Source organism: Chiloscyllium punctatum, chromosome 5, assembly GCF_047496795.1.
Source record: "Chiloscyllium punctatum isolate Juve2018m chromosome 5, sChiPun1.3, whole genome shotgun sequence".
NCBI classification, from domain to species: domain Eukaryota; kingdom Metazoa; phylum Chordata; class Chondrichthyes; order Orectolobiformes; family Hemiscylliidae; genus Chiloscyllium; species Chiloscyllium punctatum.
Window position 1 is genome coordinate 138,477,677 of NC_092743.1, and position 20,464 is coordinate 138,498,140.

General features: G+C 42.3%; 1 protein-coding gene across 3 annotated transcripts in view; it reads right to left on the reverse strand.

Annotated features, from left to right (window-relative positions):
* Positions 1-20,464, reverse strand: part of prex2 (phosphatidylinositol-3,4,5-trisphosphate-dependent Rac exchange factor 2) — a 339,323-nt gene that overhangs the window by 179,453 nt on the left and 139,406 nt on the right. For all 3 annotated transcript variants that reach the window (XM_072571479.1, XM_072571478.1, XM_072571480.1), the window contains exons 17-19: positions 16,161-16,253; positions 12,631-12,779; positions 8,784-8,869 (exon numbers count right to left, since the gene is read on the reverse strand). In XM_072571479.1, the coding sequence (XP_072427580.1) occupies positions 8,784-8,869; positions 12,631-12,779; positions 16,161-16,253 (328 nt within the window). The remainder of the gene's footprint in view (positions 1-8,783; positions 8,870-12,630; positions 12,780-16,160; positions 16,254-20,464) is intronic.

Here is a 20,464-nt window from a genome sequence, read left to right on the forward strand (position 1 = left end):
TTATGACACAACTCTGGAACATGTGGGACATGAACCCAGGCCTCCTGGCTCAGAGGTAAGGATATTATCACACAAGAGCCCATACACAGATTGCAATGATAGTGCTTGGATACTATACCAACTCAAATTAAAACACTGGCCCAGATATTCCAATGATTTTCCATATATATATAAGTGTCTGATGTTGATGTAGGCCCTTTCCATGCTTTGCTACCAACCCCAGCAGGACACAGCACTGAATAGAAATGGGTAGGCAGGGAGCGAGTGAGGTGCCAGTACTCTGCTGCATTGTGGTCTGACGTCACATGCCTGACGCTATGCCTTCAGTTCATTAGCTTCGGATGTTTTAAACAGAGACAGCACAGCCTCATTCCAGTATCAGTGTTAACCAACCAAAGCCCCAGCACTACCCACCAGAGGCCCCTAGTCCCTCAATGGACTGTATTCATCCACCTCCTTCACTCCATACCAATGCTTAGATCAAACCTCACATCCTGATCCCACTACCCTCACCAGCCAACATTATTTAAATCCTCCCTCACTCTTTGAAAATGCTCAGCACCCACCCCCTGTCCTCACACCCCTTGGAAACACTGGCTCTCCCAACATCAGCAGGGAAATGGGACTGCTTTAGTTTGAGAAACTTTGGTCGGCATGGACCGAAGGATCTGTTTCCATGCTGTATGACCCTCGGACTCTATCAGGCAGACAGCGTGGATTCTGGAAGATTGCATCAAGGTGCCATCCAAGGTGTTGAGGGATTGCACAGCTCACTGAGAACTCCAAACACATGAGGAGCCAACATCAGTGAAAGCTAGCCTGCATGACAGAAAATTATCTGACACCTTCCAAAGGAGCAGTAGACTGTGATTAGAACACCACTGAAATGATACTGACCTGGAAAATTCTCAGGGATGGCACATAACTCTGGGGGTGTTGGTCAAGGAGATGCAGACAGGACAGAAGACATCTATACACAGGAAACCGGGAGGCAGTCCTCAGGCTAGGGAAGCTCATATAGAAGGAGAGGTCACTCCAAGAATCATGCAGACTGGTCAGGATCAGTAAACGCATTTTCACATGCTGCCATTTACGAAGTACTGACCACAACCACCGTGGGCGGCACGGTGGCACAGTGGTTAGCACTGCTGCCTCACAGCGCCTGAGACCCGGGTTCATTTCCCGCCTCAGGCGACTGACTGTGTGGAGTTTGCACGTTCTCCCCGTGTCTGCGTGGGTTTCCTCCGGGTGCTCCGGTTTCCTCCCACAGTCCAAAGATGTGCAGGCCAGGTGAATTGGCCATGCTAAATTGCCCATAGTGTTAGGTAAGGGGTAGATGTAGGGGTATGGGTGGGTTACGCTTCGGCGGGGCGGTGTGGACTTGTTGGGCTGAAGGGCCTGTTTCCACACTGTAAGTAAGTAATCTAATCTAACCACTGCTCAATCAACCATTCATCTATCAATAACCGGGACTTAGTTTCGATTTATCCTCACATAATTAACATTGTTAACACATAGTTTTAAAAAAGCGATGGAAAAGGATAGACCAGATCTAACAGTTCAATTTCTAAATTGGAGGAAAGCTAATTTTGACAAGAACTTTCAAAAGTTGATCGGGGGCAGATGTTCACAGGTAAAAGGACGGCTGGAAAACGGGAAGGCTTCAGAAATGAGATAACGAGAGGCCAGAGACAGTATATTCCTGTCAGGGTGAAAGGAAAGGCTGGTAGGTATAGGGAATTCTGGATGACTACAGAAATTGAGGGTTTGGTTAAGAAAAAGAAGGAAGTATATGTCAGGTATAGACAGGATAGATTGAGTGAATCCTTAGAAGAGTATAAAGGCATTAGGAGTATACTTAAGAGGGAAATCAGGAGGGCAAAAAGGGGACATGAGATAGCTTTGGCAAATAATGGTAAGCAGAATCCAAAAGGGTTTTACAAATATATTAAGGACAAAAGGGCAACTAGGGAGAGAATAGGGCCCCTCAAAGATCAGCAAGGCAGCCTTTGTGTGGAGCCACAGGAGATGGGGGAGATACTTATCAAGTATCTTACATCAGTGTTTACTGTAGAAATGGAAGATATAGAATGTGGGGAAATAGATGGTGACATCTTGAAAAATGTGCATATTACAGAGGAGGAAGTGAAACGCATAAAGGTGGATAGATCCCCAAGACCTGATCAGAACTCTGTGGGAAGCTAGGGAAGTGATTTCTGGGCCCCTTGCTGAGATAGTAGTATCATCGATAGTCACAGGTGAGGTCTCGGAAGACTGGAGGTTGGCTAACATGGTACCATTATTTAAGAAAGGTGGTAAAGACAAGCCAGGGAACTATAGACCAGTGAGCCTGACATCGATGGTGGGTAAATTGTTGGAGGGAATCCTGAGGGATAGAATTTATATGTATTTGTAAAGGCAAGGACTGATTAGGGATAGACAACATGGCTTTGTGCGTGGGGAATCATGTCTCACGAATTTGATTGAGTTTTCTGAAAAAGTAACAAAGGCGATTGATGAGGGCAGAGACGTGGGCCTGATTTATATGAACTTCAGTAAGGCATTAGCTGCCAGAGGAAGTAGTGGAGGCTAGTACAATTACAACATTTAAAAGGCATCTGGATGGGTATATGAATAGGAAGGGTTTGGAGTGATATGGGCCAAGAGCTGGCAAATGGGACTGGATTAGGTTGGGATATCTGGTCAGCATGGACAAATTGGACTGAAGGGTCTGTTTCTGTGCTGTACATCTCTATGGCTCTATATGTATCCGAACAGATCCCAGCTTGGGTTCCACCAGGGCCACTCAGCTCCTGACCTCATTACAGCCTAAGTGCAAATATGGACAAAAGAGCTGAATTCCAGATGGTAAGTGAAAGTGACAGCCCTTGACATCAAGGCTGCATTCAACCAAGTGTTCTCAAGACCCCTAAACAAAACAGGAATCAATGGGAATCGGGGGCAAAATCTTGACTTGGAGTCATACCTGCCACATAGGAAGATGGTTGTGATTGTTGGAGGTCAATCACCTCAGCTCCAGGACATCTCCACAGGAGTTCCTCAGGGTAGTGTCCTAGACCCAACCATCTTCAGCTGCTTCCTCAATGACCTTCCCTCCATCATATGGTCAGAAGTGGAGGTGTTCACCAATGATTACACAACGTTCAGCACCTTTCATTACCTCTCAGAGACTGAAGCTGTCCATGTTCAAATGCAACATGATCTGGACAACATCCAGGCTTGGGCTGACAAAAGATGTCCATTGACATTCAATAGCATCAATGAATCCCCCAATATCAACGTCCTTGGGGTTACCATTAACTAAAAGCTCAACTGGGCTTGCCACATAAACACAAAAGGAGGTCAGAAGCTAGGAACACAGAGACAAATGCTTCACCTCCTGACTCACCAAAGCCTGTCCACTGTCCACAAGGCACAAGTCAGGAGTGTGATGGAATATTCCCCACTTGCCTGGATGGGGGCAGTTCCAGCAACAATCAAGAAGCTTGACACCATCCAAGACAAAGTAACCTACTTGATTGACATCACATCCACAAATCTCTACACCAACGCTTGATAGCAGCAGTGTGTACTATCTACAAGGTGCACTGCAGAAATTCACCTTCCAAACCCACGACACTTCCATTTAGAAGGCCAAGGGCAGCAGATACATGGAAATATCACTACTTACAAGTTCCCCTCCAAGCCACTCAGAGCCACTCACCATTCTGACTTGAAAATATGTCATTGTTCCTTCAGTGCCACTGGGTCAAAATCCTGGAATTCCCTTCCTCAGGGGAATGGGGGTCAACCTACAGCAAATGGACTGTAGCAGTTCAAAAAGGCAGCTCACCCCACCTTCTCAAGGGCAACGAGAGATGGGCAATAAAAATGTTGGAGGTAAAAACAATGACTGCAGATGCTGGAAAGCAAATACTGGATTAGTGGTGCTGGAAGAGCACAGCAGTTCAGGCAGCATCCAAGTAGCTTCGAAATCGACGTTTCGGGCAAAAGCCCTTCATCAGGAATAAAAATGCTGGCCCAGCCAGTGATACCCATATCCCACGAATGAATAATAAAAAGGGTACAGAATGCCTCTCAACCATCAAGGCAATGCCAGCAATAAAGAATGAAGGAGGAATTTCTTTACCAGATTTCACTAGTAAACTTGCTGCCAGAATGGATTTGTTTCAGTCGATCCAATTCAGTTTGTGCCCTGATTCCCATTGATTCCAGTTTTGTTCGGGCTCCTTGACAGCACTTAGTTGAATGCCTCTAAGTCTTTTTGATCTGCGCATCTTTGCTCACTATGATCTGACTGTACTGCTCATAAAAAAAGCTTTCCATTGTACTTCGGTACACATGACAATAAATCAATCAAGAGAATAGAAGGATGTGGTATGGCTAGCAAGTGATTAGATTTGATTCCTTACAGTGTGGAAACAGGCCCTTCAGCCCATTCTGATCCTCCAAAGAGCAACCCATCCAGACCAACCTCCCTCTGACTAATGCATCTAACACTGTGGGCAATTTCCCACAGCCAATTCACCTGACCTGCATATCTTGGGACTGTGGGAGGAAACCGGAGCACCCGGAGGAAACACACACAGACACAGGGAGAATGTACAAACTCCACACAGACAGTCACCCAAAGCAGGAATGGAACCTGGGTCCCTGTTGTTGTGAGGCAGCAGTGCTAGCCACTGAGCCACCATGCTGCCCAGTGATAATGAAAGTGGGGAAAGATCATTGTAGAATAGAAAGTGTTCTGTATAGCAGTTGAACCAAATGGCCTGTTTCTGTGCTGCAGATTCAAGGTATTAATTCCCATAAACAAATAACTATTCCAGATCATTTCTTTGTGCAAAGCCAGAAAGACTTTAGATAGCTACAACTAAATATTTGCTATTATACAGAAGACACCATAACAATAGCACCAGTGCGACAGGGAATCATAAATTAATGATTCATCTCTCTTGATCATGACTAATTCTTTTATTTTGTACACATTCTGTGCTGTCGGAGCCAGTTCTCAATTAAATATCAGCGTTCAGGGAACAGATAGTTCCAGGGGTTGCTACATTTTAAATCCAACCACTGGACGCAATGCTTTGTTTTCCCTGGGGTCAGAGTATTGCTGTTGTTGTTGTTGTTGTTGCAAGGTTTACAATGGTCCTCAAACATCCTGGGGCAACAGAATACGGTTCGAACTCAGGAAACAAACCCAGTGGCAGTACTGACTCAGTGAAGCTCACTATTTGTGAAAAAAGCTGTAGTTTGTATGTAAACGCTGTTGTATATATAATCTTGAATCCAGGAGTATATAGACACAGCCAAGGAAGGTGAACCCCCCCCAAAATATAAGTAGCATTTGAAGCAATCCATGACAGAACAGCTCTCAACGGAGTTTGAAAGCCAAATTTCTAAATCCCTTGTGAGGTTTTAATGAGATTTGTTGACCCACAGTGTAGGCAGTGTTGCTGAGGAATCCACAGATCTGTCTTGATTATGTGTCATGTGTTCTATGGGGTGTTTGTCTATTAACTATACTTGCCTCATGTTAAGTTCAGGATGTTAGATTATAAGATATACCCATTTTGTCAATAATTATTGCATGTTTGTTTGAGCAGGTTTTGTTTGCATTAAACTAATTATGTTGTGCTAACAAAATAAATCTGGTGGAATTGTTTCTGAACCAGATGCAGCCTAAAACCAATGTAACAGACCAATTCATCAAGCTGATGAAATTCAAAATTTGTTACGAATAACGGAGGAGTGGGACAGAAAGGAATTGATGTATCCCTCTCCAAGCCTCGGTCATAATATGATGAAATGTCACTAACTTGAAATATTAACTTTTTTTGTGTCTTCACAGATGCTGTGATACCTAAACTCTTCCAGTTTATATTTCAGATTTTCAGCATCTGCAGAATTGTATTCCTCTAGTCATCAACCAAATACAGAATTATAATAAAAATATCCTTTGGGCAATATAGTCTTTACAATTTAATTCACCTTAATCAATTCCCTATTCATTTCATTAGATCAGTAATTATTTTTCTGTTATTGTAGTATCATTTAGTACCAATTTCAGCCACACATTTCCCTCCTGCCACATCCAGTCAATTTTCTGACACAAGTGAATTGTACGATTAGTTTCCTGGTTATTTTGATTAGCTGAAATCGTTCTTCAGATTGCAAATCAAAATATCTAAAACTTTGGGAATTAAAATTATTTTCTAACAATTTATTACAAATGGATTCACCTTAAATGGTTTTTGAAGGAAAATTGTAGCTCAGTGTTTGTGTATTCATACTTCATCAATTTATAAATCAACTTCTGTCATCATATGTAGCACTTTGGACTGATCCTCACTGTTAATTACTCCATCTGCCTTCTTAGCCACTGTACCAGGCTGAACCCAGCAGTCACTCTCCGTTTCTGATTTCGCTGTGTTGTGGAATTGGCAAGGATGTACGTGTTGACTACTCATAGTTTTTCAGGAGCGAGCAGTGAAGAAATACCTTCTTGATTAACAGGAGTCCATCCAGTGCAGGAACATCTGTTAAGAATGGAACATTGACCCAAGCAACAGCGAGATAACAGCAATATTTCTCCAAGTGTATCGTGAATGCTTGGCAGGAAACTTTCAAGTGTTGGAGTTCACTTGTATCTGTCCCCTGGTGCTTCTTGGTTTCGAGGTGTGCAAGGTACTAGGAGTCTTAGCAAGTTGGTGTGGTACATCCTATTTTTACTGTGTACCAGTGCAGGAGGGAATAGCACTTGTCCAAGTATCAGTGAGCACTCCATTGCACAGTTGACTTGTTATATGTTGATGCTGGGGAATCAGAAGGTGACTTCCTCATCATTGAATTCATAGCATCTGACCAGCTGTTATAGCCCCATTATTTACAAGGCTAATCCAGACAGGTTTCTGATTTATGCATTCCCAAGATGTTGGCAGTGAAGGATTCAGCCATATGACATTCCAATGAATATCAAAAGGAAATGGTTAGATGTCCTCTTGACAGAGATGGTTGTTGCTGGGCACTTGAGTATTATGACTGCTACTTGCCATTCATTATTGTGCAAAACAAAATTTATGTGGCTTCTTCCCATGGTTTGTTGTCGCTATCCCAAAGTGGGCTGGATGCTGGGACAGTGAATAAATTTAAAGAGGAGTTAGACAGATTTTTAATTGGTAATGGGTTGAAAGGATATGGAGGGAAGCAGGAAATTTGGGGTGAGGAGTATATCAGCCATGATCAAATGGTGGAGCAGACTGAATGGGCTGAATGGCCTAATTCTGCTCCTGTGTCTTATGAACTTATAAGCTGTTGATGTTCCATACAATCCCTGACTGGTGTGATCAGGCTTTCAAGTCTATCACATGCCAGCTGCACTGTCTAACATGTGTAAGATTGGCACCACAACTTTAGAGACACCTGACATTGACCCTGGCATAATCTCCTGCACACCACATTGAACTAAAGTTGAATTCCCTGCTCACTAGGAATGAAACAGCAAAGGACATGCTGGGCTGCCGATGGCCTATAGCACTTCGTGAGCCTAGTTTTGAGTTGTTTGAGTTATTCTGTGTTTATTTCATTTAGCACAGTGGCAGTGCCGCACCACCCAATGGGCAGAAATCATATCGGAGGATACTTAATATCAGCACATTACCCCTAGTGCGTTAACCAAATCAGATTTCTTAGCCATTCCAATCTTTCTGGCTGCTTATACAGAATGTACATTAAATAAAATCAACTCTCTGTTTCAAGAACAGATATCCATTATGTGAGAACAGGTAGCTGAAGTCAAACTTTTATTGAAAGAGACTGGTGACTCGCTGTCTGCAGTCTTCTATTTGTGGTTAATGGCACCGCAAGGTGGGAGTATGCATGTTTCAGGAAAATCCAAACATTGTCTCATCCCCTGAATTTCTATGGCCGGGCTAGATTGCTGCAGGTAGGAGCTCATTGAGAATACTCCCAGTGACCTCACTTGAATTAACAGAATGCTCAGAGAACCACTGTATTGAAATTTTGATTTGAATTATTAAATAGTCTGAGTAAGACTAGTAAATGTGAAACCATGCCAATATGTTTAGCACCAGAATGTTACTGTAATACTCTCAGAACCCTCTCACCGACACATTTATTTAAATTTTACAAATGAAAACAAATAGAGTATTTCCTTATTTGTACTATAAAGCAAAACAACTTTTTAATCATTGATTTGAAGTTTTGCAATCGATGGCAGTCAAACAGATGTCTATAGCTATCTTGTAACTGGCAAGGCAGTGATTAACTGGTTTTAGCTTTCTCTGCTTTGGATAGCATGGGATAGTAATGGAACAGGTGGATATTCCAAGCCCTGTTAACCACTGTAAATGTGTAAACTCTCAATGAACAAATATAGGCAGATGAGTATGCATGAAGATCTATTGCCTGCAACATTACAATTACTAACATGATCAAGATACAATCAGTGTCAATTGTACATGCATGAAGAACTGCACAAGTACAGATAGTTCTAAGCCACCATTCCAGAGTTGGAATACGTATTTCATCATATTCACTCATGGCTAATTACATGCACCACATTCACAGAACATAAATTGCAAGTTTAATAGCACAAAATGTGAAAGAAAACAAATTGACTATCGAGAATATGTGCCAGGCTAACCATAGCTAAAAATGATCAACCGTTAACTGAAAGCAGGGTACATCTGCTGGTTAGGTGTTTACAGGCAACTAGCATTAAACCGTTCCCTATTTACCTCGGCCAATTGCATGGACAACTGATGGACCAAATCCTCGGATCTGGAATCCAAGACCATCTGCAGAGTCTGGAATCTTTATTGTCCTGTTAAATAAAATCAGTCTGCTTTGTAATACTGTTTTCTGACAAACACTACAAGGTTGAAACTTTTCAGAATAAAGAAATCATTTTAAAAATGGTTTTCAACAATCTAATTACAGGTCACAGATTAACATAAAACATTGGTAGAGGCAACACAAGCTAATTTTGATCATTTCTGTAAATGGGTTGATACTATAGTGCAATACACAAATACCTTCCTTTCTGTTGTGTTGCTTTTTTCTAATTCCCATGGCACAACTCAGAATTAAGGTAGCAACTTGTTTGAGGTAAACATTCAAATTTGAGAATGAACAGCTCTTTCAGCATTTCCACTGTCCTTTACACACCTTGGATGTGACCAGTCAAAAGAACAGAAAATTAAAAGGCAAACAAATATCTTAACACAAAGGGGAAAAAAGACAGAAAGGAAATTCAAATGTATATGTAATATAGACATCCTGGAGTTACACCTTCCCTCCAGCAGTGCACTGGGCTGGCTAGGAAATTCAAAACTTAAACTAGGGTGACAATTTCTGCTCCTAAAGACAAACAAAAGGTTAAAGGGAAGACCATTACACTGGCATCTCCCAAACTACAAGTCAAAGATATGGAGTGGGGGGGAACAAATTATACTGTGGACTGATGAGGGGGTTGGTGAAAGTGTAGTAGATGTTAAAAAAGATAGTTGTTGAAGATGGAGAAAATACTCAAGAATAGGGTATAAGAAACAGCATCACACTTAACAACACGACAGAATCTCTCCTCTAACTGCATTCTCCAATCCAGCTTCTCAATCACATGCAAGTTTTCCATTCTGAATTTGAATTTTTGATTAGATTCCCTACAGTGTGGAAACAGTCCCTTCGGCCCCCGACCCTCCGAACAGTAACCCACCTAGACCCATTTCCCTCTGACGAATGCACCTAACACTATGGGCAACTTAGAATGGCCAAATCACTTGACTTGCACATCTTTGGACTGTGGGAGGAAACCCACGCGGACACGGGGAGAATGTGCAAACTCCACACAGTCAGTCACCCGAGGCTGGAATCGAACCTGGGACCCTGGTACTGTGAGGCAGCACTGCTAACCACTGAGCCAGAAATGTCAGAATCTGACCAATGGGATTATAGTAATTATTAAAGTGATTAGCACTGATGCCTCACAGCACAGAACCTGGGACCCAGGTTCAATTCCTGCCTCGGGCAACTGTCTGTGTGGAGTTTGCACATTCTCCCCATGTCTCCGTGGGTTTCCTCTGGGTGCTCTGGTTTCCTCCCACAGTCCAAAGATGTGCAGGTTAGGTGAATTGGCCATGCTAAATTGCCTATAGTGTTAGGTGCAGAGGTAAATGTAGGGTATGGGTCTGAGTGGGTTGCTCTTCGGAGGGTCAGTTTGGGCTCGTTGGGCTGAAGGGCCTGGTTCCACACTGTCGGGAATCTATTCTAATCTAATTTAATCTAATTATTACAAAAGATGGAGAATGTTTCAATTCGTTCCACCAGCAGCATGTTGCAAAGAGAAAGCGGATCAGCTGAGCCATTGTGTCAAATATTCATTGCTCGATGCTGGTCCACAGGATGGGGGTTGAGATCTTTGCAAACCAAGTGGGAAGTGGTTATGAGTTCATGAGGCAGAACCTGATGACTGTCATTGAAATGAATCAGGAGAGAATGATCATAGCCATTCCACTCTCATTTCTCTGAATGTGGTCATCAGGTATCCAACACAAGATTAATCAAAGTTGGTGCCAGGGGAGCTCACATTGTGGGGCACTTTCGGAACAGCTGGATTGCAGATCCCAGTTGGAAGCCTTACCATGAAACAAAGGCAAGTAGCCCAAGTAGGAAGTTTGTGTGGGGCCTTCACAGCTACAGCGCCACCTGGAGTGTAGGAGGTTGAGGGGTGTCCTTATAGAGGTTTTAAAATCATGTGGGAGATAGATAAGGTGAAGGACAGGTGAATTTCTCCCAAGGCTGGGGGATTTCAAGACAGAGGGCACATTTTTAAGGTGAGAGGAGAAAGATTTAAAAATGACACGAGGGGCAGCATTTTTTTTTTTACATAGAGAGTGGTTTGAGTGTGGAATGAACTGCAAGAGGAAGGGGTGGATAAAGGTACAGGTGTAACGTTTAAAAGACATTTGGATAAGTTCATGAGCAGCCAAGGTTTGAAAGGATACAGTCCAAGAGTAGGCAGGTGGGACTAGTTTATCTTGGGATTAGATTAGATTCACTCTAGTGTGGAAACAGGCCTTTCAGCCCAACAACCCTCCAGAGAGTAATGCACCCAGACCCATTTCTACCCCTGACTAATGCACCTAACACTATGGGCAATTTAGCATGGCCAATTCACCTGACCTGCATGTCTGTGGAAGGAAGCCTATGCAGACACAGGGAGAACATGCAAACTCCACACAGACAATCACACAAGGCTAGAATTGAATCTGAGTCCCTGGCGCTATGACGCAGCAGTGTTAACCACTGAGCCACCATGCACCCATCATCGTTTGTGGGAACTGGTTAGACTGAAGCACTTGTTTCTGTGCTGAATGACACTGTCTAGTGAATACTCAAAGAGAAAAAGAAAAGAATTCTTATTTAACAGGTTGTGGCATTTATTTCTCATTGAACTAGCTGTTTCTCCTGTCGTCACATCTTGACATTCTGATGTATTTAATGAATAATTCCAAACTGAAATATGTTTTACACTAACTACACGGAATGTGTTTTTATTATTTCGTTCTACAAAACACACACAAAAAAATTAAAATGATAGTCCAGAATACGATTTAAAGTGACATTTTTCACAAACATTCATTTAAAAAACAGCTCCTCTCTGCTTACTTTCAAATAGAACTATTGCTCTGGAGTAAAACTGTTCATTTTTGTCATGAGTATGTTTTTCAGGTTCATTGGTAATTTGTGAAAATGGAACAAGATTAATTCGGCTGTATCTTTTCATATTCTCTGCACATTTATCAGTTTTCAGAAGAGTAAGATGAGCCCAGTTGGAGTTCTGGAGAGAGTGCAGCATCAGCTGTAGGCCAGGACCAGGGTCGGCAGGACGGTGCGGTGTGTGGGGAAGGGGCTGTGGGCCTGGAGCAGTGTCGGCTGGAGGGCCAAAGCAGAGGAGGCCGAGCCCTTACAAGGAGCGCACTTAAGAAAGAACTTCTGTTGAACTTTTACTTTTATTCCTTATTATTCCACTTAATATTAGGAAGGACTGTAATGTTAACTTGCAAATGTATTTCTTTATTTTCCCACTTATACTAAGAACAAAAGTAATGCTTTACTTTTAACTTTAAGTTTCTCTGTGTTACTTCTTGTACCTTAGTTTTGTACCTGGGGACCTTTGTACCGTGTGTGGTGGTATTGCAAATTTTTAACTGTACTCCTGTAGTTCTGTTCTTCCGAACATGTGACGATAAAGCTTAAATCAAATCAAACCAAACATATTCTCTGCACATTAAAGGGTTTTATAGTTTCAGCTGAACAGCAGGAGGTGCTAGAATATGAATCTGAGAAACAGCATCAAGCCACTCGTTCTGAACTGGAGACTAGCCGGTGTGTGCTGAGTTTTTTAAAATATACTCTTCTGTTGTTGAATTGGATGGATAGCATTTTCCCCCTGGAGACCTGGTGCTGTGATAGCACAGCATGTTCCTGGACCAATTCTCCCACAAAGAAAGATAAAAGGAAAGTTAGTTTTTGGAGCAGCAATTCAATCATTAAATTTAAATGCCAAACGCCCACATGACTTACTCTCGTGGTTTTGTGCTCAGAAGCAGTCGGAGTGGCCTCCTTCTATTGAAGCACTGCTGCAGGAAACATTCAACTTCCTGAAAGGGTCGCAGGAAAACCACATCCCCATTAATGGCAAAAATTTTCTTCCCAACCTCTAGACCTGCCATCTACAATGAGGTCACAGAAAATGTAATGCACAGATGATTAATTCACAAACTAAAAACCGTGACATAAACAATGGAACATGTTCAGTGGTATCAGAGCGAAAAGGCTCACGTAAAGTCTGTTTAAACATTTCTATCAGTGCAGGCAATCATTTCAAACACCATCCCGTGAATGGAACTTTCCTGAAAAATCCACACTTGTTATATTTGATGTCAATTTTCTAAAAATCAATTATAATATAGAACGTTTCTATTATCTCAGGATTTCTTTTCATTGCTGTGCATTTAATTTTTTTAAAAATTAAATTGACACTTATTCTTTTCCTGCCTTTGTTTCCTATTGTGGGTGGCATGGTGGTGCAGTGGTTAGTACTGCTGCCTCCCAGCGCCAGAGACCTGGGTTCAATTCCTGCCTCAGGCTACAGACTGTGTGGAGTTTACACATTCTCCCCGTGTCTGTGTGTGTTTCCTCCGGGTGCTCCGGTTTCCTCCCCCAGTCCAAAAATGTGCAGGTTAGGTGAGTTGGCCATGCTAAATTGCCCGTAGTGTTAGGTGAAGGGGTAAATGTAGGAGAATGGGGTCTGGGTGGGTTGCGGGTCGGTGTGGACTTGTTGGGCCGAAGGGCCTGTTTCCACACTGTAACTAATCTAATCTAATGTGTGCTCAGGTGGGTCACCTGCTTCCATCGTTCTGCCCAACTTTTCCAAACCCAAACCCTCAGAGAGCAACCCATCGTGATTCTCATCTAAATTTTCCTGAACTTGATGTGGGGAAAGCCTGGACCCAAAGTTCAGAAGACTAACATATGCAACGGGAATCCGACAGTAAACTACACTAAAGCTGCGTACAGTCCCTTGGTGGAATATACTCCGAAGTAACCTCTTGGGAGAATACAACCTTCCAAGGCACTGACAGTCAGAAATGTCCGAGTAAAATCCTTCTTTGCCCACACAGAGGTGAATAAAGGCAAGTGAAATGTACAAGTTCTATAACACACAATGCAAAGAATCTTCCATTCCACCTATCCTGCGCCTGCATCCTCACTTTTCCTAAAGTAATTCCTTATGAATATCTGTATCAACAAACTCAGTAAAATGCCATCATGTCATTTCACCCACCAAATCTACACTTGACCCTCCAAAGAGTGACCCACCCAGACCCATTCCCTTACCCTATTACTCTACATTTTTCCTGACTAATGCACCTAACCTACACACCCCTGAACAGTGCAGGGCAATTTATCATGGCCAATTCACCTAACCTGCATATCTTTGGATTGTGGGAAGAAACCAGAGCACCTGGAGGAAACCCATGCAGTCACAGGGAGAATGTGCAAACTCCACACATACAGTCACCTGAGGCTGGAATTGAACCTGGGTCCCTAGTGCCATGAGGCAGCAGTGTTAACCACTGAGTCACCATGCCACCCACCATGAATCCAGATAGACCTCCAAAGTACTAAAGATATTGATATTCAGATGGAATAATACCAAGCTTGGTTAGCGGTATATTGTGATACCTATCAAGAATGCCTATCTACAGCTCCTAAAGCCTGTGTACAGTTATTCCCTCTTCCTACACATACCTGCCCTTGTCTGCAATTCTTCTCCAAACACCCACATCCCCCTTCCCTTTCATTGTCTCCTTCTTCCTTCCTCACCTCCTTATCCCATATCACATTGCTGCTCCCTTTCCCCTTTAATAACCTTAGTTCACATATATTCTTGGTCTTTGCTCCTCTGTGCAATGCCACAGGAGATCGACATATTGTACAACAAAAAAATACGAACAACTGAACCATAAAATAGTATAATATCCTACTCAGGATTGAAGTCTCAATGGATGACAGCACTGAAACTCAATTTCCAGATCAGTTTAGCATTATAACAGCTGTGGATATTAATAGAGAATGGCATCAATCCTTATAAGAGCTTAAGAAAGAGGAACGGGAGCAGGCCATTCGGCCCCTTAAGTCTGCTCCATCATTCAATAGGATCATGGCTGATCCGACATTTCTCACATCAACTTTCCTGCCCTTTCCCTGTAACCCTTCCTTCCCGAACAGCTCAATTATCTATCTCAGCCTGAAATATACAGGTGTCTGCCCCCACAGATCTCCAAAGACTCTCAATCCTCTGAGAGAAGCAATTCCTCCTCACTTCAGCCTTAAATTGGCATCCTTTTATTCTGATAATGTGCCCTCTCTCCTAGACTCTTCCATGAGGGGCAACATCATCTCAGCATTTACCCTGTCAAGCCCTTTAAGAATCCTAAATATTTCAACGAGATAAATTCCAGTAAGAGTCCTAACCTGTTTAGCCTTTGCTCATAAGACAGCCGCTCCAAACCAGGGATCATTCCAGTAGACCTTGTCTAATCTGTCTCCAATGAAATATGAGTTGGAGATGCCAATGTTGGACTGGGGTGGACAAAGTTAAAAATCACACAACACCAGATTATGGTCCAACCGGTTTAATTGGAAGCACTAGCTTTCGGAGCAGTGCTCCTTCATCAGGTGGTTGTGGAGTACACAATTGTAAGACACAGAATTTATAGCAAAAGTTCACAGTGTGATATAGCTGAAATTATACATTGAAAAAGACCTTGATTGTTTGTGGAGTCTTTCATCTGTTGGAATACCATGATAGTATCACTCGACGAAGGAGCGTCGCTCCGAAAGCTAGTGTGACTCCAATGAAATATTATCTTTCCTTTAATAAGGGACCGAAACTGCTCACAATGCTCCAGATGTGGTCTCACCAGCACCTTGTACAGTTGCAGTAAGATTTCCCTACTCTTATAGTCAAAAAGTGTGGCATTGGAAAAGCACGGCCAGTCAGGCAGCATCCGAGGAGCAGGAGAGTTGACATTTCAAGCATAAGCTCTTACACTCTAATCCTCTTGAAATAAGGACCAACATTCCATTACCCTTCCTGATTACCTGCTACCCCTGTGTGCTAGCTTTATGTATTTTATGCACAAGTGAAGTGATTAGGCATTGAACACAGAATCCGTACACTACGGAAACAGGCCATTCAGTCCAACAAGTCCACACTGACCCTCCGAACAGTAATTCACCTAGACCCATTCCCCTACTTTACATTTACTCCTGACTAATGCACCTAACCCACACGTCCTTAAACGCTACGGGCAATTTAGCACGGCCAATTCACCTGACCTGCACAACATTGGATTGTGGAAGGAAACCGGAGGAAACCCACGCAAACAGAGAGAATGTGCAAACTCCACACAGACAGTCGCCCATTGCTACAGTTGTGCGAGATTAAATATTGTGCAATAGTTACTGCAAAATTAAAGCAATTCAGAATTTCAGTTGGCAACCCCCGAGCACAATTTTAAAGAGAATGATCTGTTGCATGTTACCTCAGCATAAGATCCCGTCTCCACAGATTTCACAATGGGAAGCTTGTTTTTCTCCTCCAAAGTAAAGCCATAGCTTCCATCTTGAGCTTTGATCTAAGAACCATAAAAGACCATACTTGAGTGGACCATAGTTGCAGCAATTTATAATATAATTAAAAATATTTATTGCCTGATTGCACCAATTTCTTTACCACCAACTGTTAAAATAGCTGTTTGTACACACTATGCCACTGTAATCACATTTAAATCTATTTTAAGATGCTTTAATAGAAAACGTCATTGAATTTAAATGCATTCTACATGTTATTTGTTTTTCTTATTCATTTGTGTGATGTGGGTGTCACTGCCTGGCCAGCATTTATTGCCCGTCCCTAGTTGCCCTTGAAGAGACTTTGACTCCTAGTTGCCATCTGAAATGGCAAGCCAATCAGTTATACCAATTGCTACAAACAGAATGATGTGGGTCTGGACTCACATGTAGGCCAGATCAGGTAAGGATGGCAGATTTCCTTCCTTGAAGAGCATTAGTGAACCAGATGGGATTTTCAGATAATGGCAATGATTTCATAGTCATCATAGAACATAGAACATAGAACATAGAACAATACAGCACAGAACAGGCCCTTCGGCCCACGATGTTGTGCCGAACTTCTATCCTAGATTAAGCACCCATCCATGTACCTATCCAAATGCCGCTTAAAGGTCGCCAATGAATCTGACTCTACCACTCCCACGGGCAGCGCATTCCATGCCCCCACCACTCTCTGGGTGAAGAACCCACCCCTGACATCTCCCCTATACCTTCCACCCTTCACCTTAAATTTATGTCCCCTTGTAACACTCTGTTGTACCCGTGGAAAAAGTTTCTGACTGTCTACTCTATCTATTCCTCTGATCATCTTATAAACCTCTATCAAGTCACCCCTCATCCTTCGCCGTTCCAACGAGAAAAGGCCGAGAACTCTCAACCTATCCTCGTATGACCTACTCTCCATTCCAGGCAACATCCTGGTAAATCTTCTCTGCACCCTCTCCAAAGCTTCCACATCTTTCCTAAAGTGAGGCGACCAGAACTGCACACAGTACTCCAAATGTGGCCTAACCAAAGTCCTGTACAGCTGCAACATCACCTCACGACTCTTGAATTCAATCATTAGATTCTTCACTCCAGATATTCATTTTTAATTGAATTCAAATTCCACCATCTGCCATGGTGAGGTTCAAAACTGGGTCCCCAGAACATTTGCTAAGTTTCTGGATTAACAATCTAGAGATAATACCACTAAGCCATTGCCTCCCACCCCATTGTATCTGCACAATTATTTATCACACCAAAACATTTCAAAAACCTTGGACACTAGCACCTAAGGTTTCTCATCAATGGTAATATTGGGACGTGAACTGCACAGCGAGCAGTTTGATACTTTTCAACAGAGGAATAGTGGATGCTATTGTCAAGAACACTGTAAATTCTATAATTCAATATTGAATTTCATTCAGTATTGAATATTGATAAAAATTTGCAATTCCAAAGTGTCTCATATATTGTGAATTCCTTGAGGTGCAGTGACTGCTTTAGATTCAAACATGCAATCATTTAATTCAGCATTCTGCAGAAAATGGGTTTTTGATGTCTGGCTTCTGTGTTTAGAGTTGGATGTCAGTTATTTAAGAGAGGCTATTATTGCTCGTTTCTGCTGTCCCCAGTTTAAATACTGTGATGTCTAAGAAATTAATGCTTTTCCTGTGTGCTCTGGCTTCATTTTTAATGACAATTGACAGCACTGATGAATTCCCATTCTGCTTCTGAATGAATTCAAATACTCCACATGTCGATGCAAATAAAGATACTACATAATGAAGGAGTTCGTGAAAATGAGAAAGGTGCAACAGAAAACCTTGAGAAAATTTCAGGAGTAGCCATCAAAAGAATTCTTTTGACCCCTGACTTGCAGAGTTCATCTATACCTTCTCACTCAGATCTGGACCAATCTGCATGATATATAACTATTTGTAGGGAATATCTCAATGCCCCTGCATCCTCCTTACTTTACCCCTCCTTCCTGTTTGCTTTCTCTTTTAATAAAAATTAAGGTAAATAAGAAACCTTTCTATCAAAACTCATGTTTATACATCAGAATTTCTTATCTTACTTGAAGACAGAAGTATCCAAATGAAATCATAAACTCAGTCTAACGGATGTATGTTTATCGCTATGTGTCACGAAAACAAAGGTTTCAGACAATTGTCTTCAAGTCCAGATTTTAAACTAAACAGGTTCTCCAGTCTGCCAAAAAATTCAAAGGCTTTCCCTTTGAATTCAATTAAGAAAGTTATTTTTATGAGTCTTTACATTGGCTACATGTCATATTTCGTTGTCAAAACATCTCCCAACTGTTCACACAATCAGTTGCTTTATAATTACAATTACTGTTGTTCAGTTGGCACATTTTGATCACTTTGCTGAAGGACTGAACTTTTAGATTAGAGGATCTATTTAGTAAAGGAAAAATAGAAATGACAAGAAACAATTTCAATTACAACTGAATCACTCTCAGTTCCTTCAATTTGGAAATGCCATGCTGTAATTTTGTTGTTAACTATAGTACAGCAAGATAATCAGATAGATCAGAAGACAATACTAATAGTCTGACACTCAGTGGATCAAAACACTTGAGTTGGGACATGGCCTTCAGTCTGGTTTCTGCCAAGGATCCAGGGTTATTTTCCCTGGATTGTTTGGAGGCTGAAGGGTGACCTTACTGAGGTCATGAAGTTATGAGGGGCATGGATAGGGTGAATAGCCAAGGTCTTTTTCCCAGGGTAGGGGAGTCTAAAACTAGAGGGCCCAGGTTTAGGGTGAGAGGAGAAAGATTTAAAAGGGACCTAAGGGGCACTTTTTCACCCAGAGGGTGGTGTGTGTATGGAATGAGCTGCCAGGCGAAGTGGTGCAGGCTGGTACAGGTATCTGGATGGGTATATAAATAGGAGGGTTTAGAGAGATATGGGCCAAATGCTGACAAATGGGACTAGATTAATTTAGGATATCTGGACAAGTTGGACCAAAGGATCTGTTTCCGTGCTATACATCTCTATGACACGATGACCAGAACCTGATACATCTCTGGAAGTCGACTGAAAACCCAAAATCTTCCGTACAACAAGGTTACCAATCCCAGCACGGATCACTTACTTTGTCCAACATCAGAATGAAAGTCAAAGACCTTACATATAATTACTATTTGGACTTGTTTGACACTGGACAGACATTAGGAAAAAGGAAGAGGCACTGCTTCAGCTTAGCAGCGTGGATTGAATTAGTTCCTATTGGGGTAGATATCTAGGAGAAGGTGAGGATTGCAGATGCTGGCAATCACAACTGAGTGTGGTGCTGGAAAATTCCTCATGCCCAAAATGTCAGTTCTCCTGCTTCTCGGATGCTGCCTGACCTGCTGTCCTTTTCCAGCGTCACACTCTCAATCAATGAACTGCTAACAGTCTCTGGAAGGATATAAATAAATCCCCACAGATTAAAATGTGTTTTTCAACCTGCAGCTATTACAGATGAAGAATAGTGAGACAACAGACAGCAATGGTGCTGATCATAATTTTTAACTTGCTTACAAAGAAAATGGTGAGAAGTCTAATAGATTAGATTCCCTACCGCGTGGAAACAGGTCCTTCAGCCCAACCAGTCCACACCGACCCTCCAAAGAGTAACCCACCCAGACCCATTTCCTCTGACTAATGCACCTAACACTAAGGATAATGTTAACATGGCCAATTCACCTGACCTGCACATCTTTGGACTGTAGGAGGAAACTGATATTCTTATAGTCCCTCATAACCCTACATCTTTAATAATTACTATAATCCCATTGGTCAGACTCTGACTGTTTCTAGCACAATGGTTAGCAGTGCTGCCTCACAGTACCAGAGTCCCAGGTTCGATTCCAGCTGGAGCACCCAGAGGAAACCAACACAGACACAGGGAGAATATGCAAACTCCACACAGCCAGACCCCCAAGACTGGAATCAACCTGGGACCCTGGTGCTGCAAGGCTGTAGTGCTAACCACTGAGCCACCATGCCGCCCCTAAATAGCTGCATGCAATCAGGAATAAAGCAGGCAAATGTAAAATCAGAGAGTCCTGTGGTGCAACAGACCTGGGTTCAAGTCCCACCTGTTCCAGAGTTGTATAACAACATCTCCGAACAGATTGATTCAGGGAAAAACAAGTAAATATAGCCTTATGATTACAAACTCTCAGAATTCCTGCAGCAAACATTGTGCATCAGGTCCA